The sequence below is a fragment of the Echinops telfairi genome, unplaced genomic scaffold (genome assembly GCF_000313985.2).
Source record: "Echinops telfairi isolate 266 unplaced genomic scaffold, ASM31398v2 ScPeMD7_2565;HRSCAF=3150, whole genome shotgun sequence".
Taxonomy (NCBI): domain Eukaryota; kingdom Metazoa; phylum Chordata; class Mammalia; order Afrosoricida; family Tenrecidae; genus Echinops; species Echinops telfairi.
Window position 1 is genome coordinate 3625762 of NW_022106463.1, and position 7732 is coordinate 3633493.

The window sequence follows — 7732 nt, forward strand, 5'->3', positions numbered from 1 at the left end:
GGCTCCCCAAAAGGCATACAGTCTGTGAAACGCTTTGTGTGGTTCGTGATGAGTCGCAATGAACTCAGTGGCGATGGGCTGGGATTTTTCCTTTTGAACCCGAGGTTGCTTGGTAGCACAGAAGGTTTGTGCTGGACTCTGAATGGTAAAGGTTGACTGCTGGAACCCAACTGAGCCGCGTGGAGGAAGAAAGGAGTGGTGATCCGCTTCCATAAAGATCACAGCCAACCCCCTGTGGCTTCGCAGGTCTACTTGGGCATGCTTAGAGCTGCCAGAAGACAGGGTTGACTTGATTACAGTGTCGTTGGATTGTTTGTTTGTTTTAACTTCTAATTTTTTTTTAATGCTATGAACCAAAATGTATGGCTGGATTCTACATACACACACATACCCCACCCCCACCCCACCCCCGCCAAATACAACACAACACAATACTTTAACCACCACTGAATCCATTCTGACACACAGTGACCCGATAGGACAGAGTGAACTGCTCCCCGGGGTTTCTGAGGCTATAGGTTTTTACGAGAGCAGGCAGCCTCCTCTTTCTCTATCAGAGCCGCTGGTGCCATTGAACTGCTGACCTTGTGATTAGTAGCCCACTACGCCAACGGGGATCCTTGGTTGGGTCCTCCTAAGTGGCTTGAGGGTCAGCAGTCAGAATGTCAGCTCATGTTTACATGATGCTTGTACTTTGCAATGGAGCCCTGGTGGCATAGTGGTTATATGTTAGTCTGCTAATCTTAAGGTCATCAGTTTGAAACCACCAGCTGCTGCTTGGGAGAAAGACCGGGCTTTCTACTCCCGTAAAAAGTTAGTCTCAGAAACTCCTGGGAGCAGTTTTACCCTGTCCTGTAGGGTCGCTGTGAGTTGCGTCCACTTGATGGCAGTGAGTTGAGTCTCTCTAGGGGTTCCTGAGCGTTGGAAATGATAAAGCGCTCCACAGCCAGCCAACAGCCTGGCGGTTCCAACTCACCCGCACGCCTCGGCAGAGAGGCCTGGCGATCTGCTTCTCCCTGAAGGTCACAACCTTGAAAGCCCTTTAGAGTAAGGAGACCAGTTTTAAAGCGGGACACCGTGGACGGTGGGGGGTGGGGGGTGTTCTTGATTAAAAATGTGGTCTATATGGACCAAATAGATCGTTCCTTAGATTGTGGTGCATTCTTTTCAAAAATCAGGACTTTTTTAAAACGCCCCAAATCGGGACTGTCCCACCCAAAGCGGAACATCTGGTCACCTTACTTTAGAGCCATTCTTCCTTGCACATGTGGTCTGGCCCGCAGTTCTCAGCAACAGCCGACTCATGCATAAATTCCCATGTACTTCACACGAAGGATACAGTATCCCTTTCTTGAAAAAAGTTAATCATAATGAAGTGTTTCAGGATCACATTTTGTACAATGTGTTTTTCCCCCCAGTCCTGTAAAGTGATTGGTGAGACAGGAGACTGCCGACAACAGGAATTTCGGGATCGGTCTGGAAACTGCGTGCCCTGCAAAGAGTGTGGCCCCGGCATGGAGTTGTCAAAGGTAGGTGCGGAATGCCTGCCCCGTGGGGGACCTGTTTCAGAATGCATCCTTTTGAACGATCTCTCCAGTACCCTTGGCTCTCTGGATATTATGAAAGGCTTCTTGGCTTTGTAGGGCATTTTGGCCAAAGGGGACACAATTTTCTCATCACATCTATTTTGACAGGTGGCATAGTTGTTGCAGGTTAGGCTGTTAAGGGCAAGGGTGACAGTTTGAAACCACCAGCCGGTCAACAGGAGAAAGACGAGGCTTTCTACACCTATAAAGTGTTAGTCTCAGAAACTCACAGAAAGTACCCTGTGCTGTCGGGTCGCTGTGACTCAGTGGCAGTGAGTTTGGGGGAGGGGGGGGGTTCTAGGATCCAGAATCCAACAAATTCAGGATTTTGTTACTGAATTGGTAGAATCAGTACGTTGCAAGTTTTGCCCTAGTCTCTGGGTGGTGTAAATGGTTCCTGTGCTCAGAGGCTTTCCAAAAGGTTGGGGGTTCAAGTCCACCTAGAAAGGCTCGGGGACCTACTTCCAAAAAAGAAGATCAGTCATTGCATGCTCTTCGGAGCTCGGTTCCACTCATGGGGCCACCCTCAGTCAGAGGGGACAACTGGTGATTTGGTTTTCGTGTTTATAGGGTCTCTTAAGGAGTCCTGGTGGTGAGTATAGTGGGCTGCTAACTGCAAGGTCGGCAGTTTGAAACCCACCAGTCGCCCCAGGGGAGAAAGATGAGGGTTTCTGCTCCTATAAAGAGTTTCAGTCTCGGAACCCAGTGCAGGCTCGCCCGCCGCGAGGCAAGAGTGGTTCCCTGGCGTGGAGTGAGGGTTTCATAAAATCTCAATGAGATTTGTAAACGTCCTTTGCATGAATTAAAAAGAGATTCCTGGGAAGCGCAGTGATAACCTAAAATGCCAGTGCTGCTGCTCATCTTTAGGAGCCCTACGAGTTGGGTTGATAACCACAAAGTCAGCAGTTCGAAACCACCAGCCGCTCCTCGGGAGAAAGACGGAACTTTCTACTCCCGTTAGCAATTACAGTCTCGGAAATCCACAGGGGCCATTCTACTCTGTCCTGTAGGGTCACTAGGAGCTGGCAGCGACGCGGTAGATGACAATGAGTCGTCGCCAGGCCTTCTTACTCTTAAAGTGAATGCTCGCCATGGCTGGCCCAGGGGTCACGAGGGGAGTAGCAGCCTCTTAAATCAAGATAGAAAGTAGCTCCTCCCCGGATCAGGATTGTGAACGGCTTTTTGGACAATCCAAGTACTTGTGTTGACCTCTCGAGGCATGCATACATTGCTCCCAGAAGCACTTCAAATATACATGCTTCAAACACTGTTTCTTAGCAGGCCGGGGGTGGGGGTGGGAGTCGTTGGATAGCAGGGTCTGTTTTACTGATCTTGGGTTTTCTCCGGAGTCTCTCCTCTTTCTCAGCCTTCTGCCCTGCTCTTAATTTCCTGAGCTTCGGAAGATGTTCCCCGTGGAGCAGAGTTGAGGGATCTCTTTGTTCTGAATACAGCATCTAAGGCTTCCCGAGAGAGAAGGAACAAGCGATGTTTCTTTCACGTGACTTTTCAAGGGAGTTCTTTTCTCCAGGGACACAGCCGCTTTGTAGAGCAGCTTGTCCTGCATGGTGTTTGATGCCGGGCCCACAGGCGGAAACAAAGGGGATGCCTTCTGCAGAGCTGGGCCCCTCACTGGTAGTTGGGCCCCATCCACGGTGGGCTTTCAGAGCCCTGGGCTTTCCACCGAGATGAAAGAAAGCGAGCTGAGGCTGGGAATGGGCGTGGTATCTAATTCGCTGTAGCAGATGAAAGCCAGCGATTAAGACACAAGATAGCATTGCCCAGAAAAATCAACCAGGACTTAGAAATATCAAACAGTAAAATCAAGCTGTGAGATTGAACATAGGGATATGTTAATTTGCAAAGGATGACAGCGACCGAGCAGTAAGAGGGAATGGAGAGGGTGTAAATGGAGAGGAAGTCTGGGCAGCACGGAGATAGAATGAACTGCTTAAAACGCTCTCAAAGGCACTGCCATTGAGTCAATGCTGACTCCTAGTGACTCCCTGTGGGTTTCTGAGACCCATTGTTTCAGGGGAGTAGAAAGCCCAGTCTGTCTCCCGAGGAGCTGCTGATGGTTTTGAACTGCTGACCATGCGGATCACAGCTCAGCGCATAACCACCACCCCATGCTTTAAACAAGGGGGAATACTCCATAAGTTTAGGGTGAACTCAAAGAAGAAAATAAACCCTCTCAGCAAAGTTAAAATGAAAACTATCATAAACATTCAAACCTAAATCATGGCGACTACTGTTGGAGTCCATTCTGAACTGCTAATCATAAGCTCAGTAGTTCAAGCACACCATCCGCTCCATGGGAAAAAGGCAAGACTTTCTACTCCCATGAAGATCTACAGCTTCAGAAACTCACAGTGGCCATTCTAGCTGTCCTATAGGGTCGCTAAGAGTCCAGGGCAATGAGATTTGGGGGGTTTGAAATCGTCAAAGCACGTAAACTTAGTGATGAAAAATATAGGTGGTGTGTTAAATTACGGATAGCCACAACTAAAGCTCTCTATATTAAGCGTAGAGGTGGGGGGTGAATGCATGTTTATAAGACATAAAAGCTTACAAATCCAGAACCCTTTATTGTAAGGAGCCCTGGTGGTGTAGTGGGTGACACAGTGGACTGTTAACTGGAAAGTCAGCAGTGTGAACCCACCCGCTGCCCCGAAGGAGCAAAATGAGGCTGTCCACTCCCATAAAGAGTAGTCTCTGGGAAGCAAAGGGGACGCCGATACCAAGGGCTCAAATGTTTTGAAGATGATGACGATGGCAACAACTGTACAAATGTGCTTGACACAATGGATGAATGGAAGGATTGTGATAAGAGTTGTACAAGCCCCCAATAAAATAATTGGGGGAAAAAAGATTTAGTCTCCAAACCCCAAAGGGTCAGTTCTACTCTGACCTCTAGGCTTGCTAAGACTTGGAACTGACTCAATGGCAGTGAGTTTAGCTTTTGTTTTTAAGTCTAACATTGTGATGTTGTTTGTTTCGCTGCCCTGAACATCACGTCAAACTCCTGCCCACTGTTCTACTGTCAGATCATTAAACTCCTGCCCACAGTTCTACTGTCAGATCATTCTATCTGGAATAACGAACCCTGGTCATGGGCATTCATGCTCTGAAGTTCTTCGAATTCCAAACAAATCCTCTTGGGAACGCGTTGGGTAAGCAGGTGTAGTTAAACTTTCCACCTGTGGTTTTCGTACTCCTAATTGTTATTTTCTTTGGAAGTTCTTCAATGCCAAGTGGCCGGGCTACATTTCTCATTGTCAGATCCATACTGATTTGAACTTGTACTCCCAGCTGGCTGGAAGGTGCTAGAATGGGATTCCAGGAGTCAGCTGACTGCTGGCACACCTTTGGGGGCGTGGTCAGCCTTTCCCCCTCAGGTGTCAAGTGCCGTCCAGGCCGGTCCTGGGCGCAGCCAGCGTCCTCACTTGTTCTTACGCTTGAGCCCCCTGTTGCCGCCACGGCGATTACAATGGCCGGAATCGATGTGCTTCCAGAAGAGCCCCGCTGCTTCTCTCCATCAGTGGCCTCCCCTTCGTCGGCCACTTCTCTGGATGGTGACCTTTCTCACGTCCTGGGCTGGGTCCTTTGGGCTATGCTACTGGGATAGGATAACATTCTTGGGCCGTACTGGTCAAACATTTAATTAACTCACCCCTAATGGGATGACGGAAGGAGCCCCTCCTGAAGCCATAGCGGTTGCACAATTGGGCTGCGGAGCCCCAAGGTCAGCAGTTTGAAACCACCCACGGCTCTGAGGAAAAAAGACGAGATTTTTCTGTGCTCTTAAAAAGTCGCAGCCTTGGAAACTCGCCGGGGCCGTTCCGTCCTGACCAACAGGGTGGCTGTGAGTCAGTATTGCCTCGATGGCAGTGAGTTTGCGGTTTGTTTCTTTAACATCACGGCAAACCCGGATGGAATCGTGATTATGCAACGGGCTGCTAACTGCAAGGTCAGCAGTTCGAAACCACCAGCTGCTCTGTGGGAGAAAGACTAGGTTTTCTAACCCCCTAGAGTCACAGTCTTGGGAACTCACAGGGACAATTCTCCTCTATCCTCTAGGGTCACTGTGATCTAAATCGGCTTCCCGACAGTGAGGTTTCTCTTTTGTTTTATTGTTTGTTTTTGAGTTACGGCGATGGTCACAGCTACTTCTCTCGGGTGATGTTACCTGGTTGAGCCCTGGTGGTGCAGTAATCACGAGTCAGCCAGCAGTTTTGAACCCTCCTGCCTCTCAGGAGAAAGACAGGCCTTTCTACTCCCATAAAAGCGGCCGTTTCTGTAACCCCCAGCGACAGCTCCGCCCTGTTGTGGAGGATCGCTGGGAGTCCCAGTCAGCTCCACGGCGATGAATTGAGTTTGAGTGATGCTAACTGGTATTGATGATTTCTCGGGCCTTAACAGGGCCTTGGGGCCCTAAATTCTCCACTTCTGATCCCAGCGTAGGTTCCCAAACTTGTTCAGCCTACCTCCTCCCTTTCAGGAAAAAAAAAAATTACTGAGAGCCCTCCTGGCAACAAGAGCCCAGCATCCAGAATAAAGTGTAAGTGTCTGCGTTGGCAGCCCTGTCCGGGGCTGCAAAATCATGCCAGCGCCATCCCCCTCCCAGGAGCGAGGGGTGGTGGTGGGGTGCATCTCCCAGTTTGGGAAACACTGCTCTAAAGGAGCCTCTTAATTGACAAAGCTGGGCTCTCTCAAACACCCCTGTGAGTGTCACTCTCGTCCTGCCCTTCAAGCAGGGGAAGTAGACCGTGCTGACCAGCATTGACCACGTACTAGCTACATCATTTTCCTGTATTCAGTAATGGGGTCCCACAAGATTCTTTTTAGGGGGAAACCCATTACAAGCTCCACCCCCTGAAGGGGATAAATAACAGAAATGTGGGTGATGGGAGACAACTGCAAGTATAAGACATGAAATAATCATAACAATATAGAATTGATCAGGGATTCACGAGTGGGGGAGGGAGGGGAAAAAGAGGGGCTGATAGCAAGGGCTCTAGTAGAAAATGTTTTGGAAATGATACTGGCAGGCAACCTGTGTACAAATATGCTTGATACAGTTGTTGTATGGAATACTCTAAGAGCTGTAAGAGCCCCCAATAAAAATGATTTTTTTAAAAAAAAGATTCTGTTTAGATATCGTGGGTTGCTGTTTGCTGCCCTCGATTTGGCCCCGATTTATACAACCCCACTCGCAGCGGGAGAAAATGCTGCCTGGTCCTGCACCATCCCCACGACGGGCCAGAGTGACCACTGCAGGCCACGGACTTTGCACTGGTTGGTTTTCAAAAGCAGATCACCAGGCCTTTCTTCCTCCTCCGCCTTCATCTGGAAGCTCTGCTGAAACCTGCTCAGCCTCTGCTGACAGACGGGTGGTGACCTTGAGGGAGGTGCAGCTGCCGGGACTCGAACCCTGTTCTCCCGCGTCAGAAGGGAGAATCATGCTATTGAATCACCACGACGATGGCTCCCTGTTTCTCAGACATTGTTGGGTGAACGTGGTAGCTGCCCTCACAGTCCTGACTCTGGTTGGCCCGTTGGAGCCTCTGTTTCTGCTTCAGTCTATCTCCTGGACGGTCTTCCTGATTTGCTGAGCTAGGACAGTGCAGTGATTCCCAAGTAAAAGATGGGAGAACCGAGGCCCAGAGATGAACTCGTTTGTCAGAAGCAAGGAGCCAGGCCAGTGTCGATAGAAGGTGATGGAGCCAGTTGGAGAAATGGAGCGACTCCCCTTTCTTTCTTTCTTTTTGAAAATCATTTAATATACATCCATCCATTGTGCCAAGCACATTTGTACATTTGTTGCCATCATCATTCTCAAAACATTTGCTTTCTGCTTGAGCCCTTGGGATCAGCTCCTCATTTTTTCTCCTCCCTTCTTGCTCCCCCCTCCCTCATGAGCCCTTGATAATCTATAAATTATTATTATTTTGTCATATCTTACCCTGTCCGACGTCTCCCCTTTCTGATGCTGTCTGGGACCACGCTGGGCCGTAGAGCTTCCTGTAGGGAAAATCAAAACCAAACTCACTGCCAGCGAGTCAAGGCGCACGGGTAGAACTGCCCCTGTGAGTTCCCGAGACGGCAGCTCTTTGTAGGAGCAGAAAGCCCCATCTTTCTGAGGCATG

General features: G+C 49.4%; 1 protein-coding gene across 2 annotated transcripts in view; it reads left to right on the forward strand.

The window, feature by feature from the left end:
- TNFRSF19 (TNF receptor superfamily member 19) overlaps positions 1-7732 on the forward strand; it is a 78163-nt gene that overhangs the window by 26231 nt on the left and 44200 nt on the right. For both annotated transcript variants that reach the window (XM_030886614.2, XM_045294057.1), the window contains exon 3: positions 1419-1529. In XM_030886614.2, the coding sequence (XP_030742474.2) occupies positions 1419-1529 (111 nt within the window). The remainder of the gene's footprint in view (positions 1-1418; positions 1530-7732) is intronic.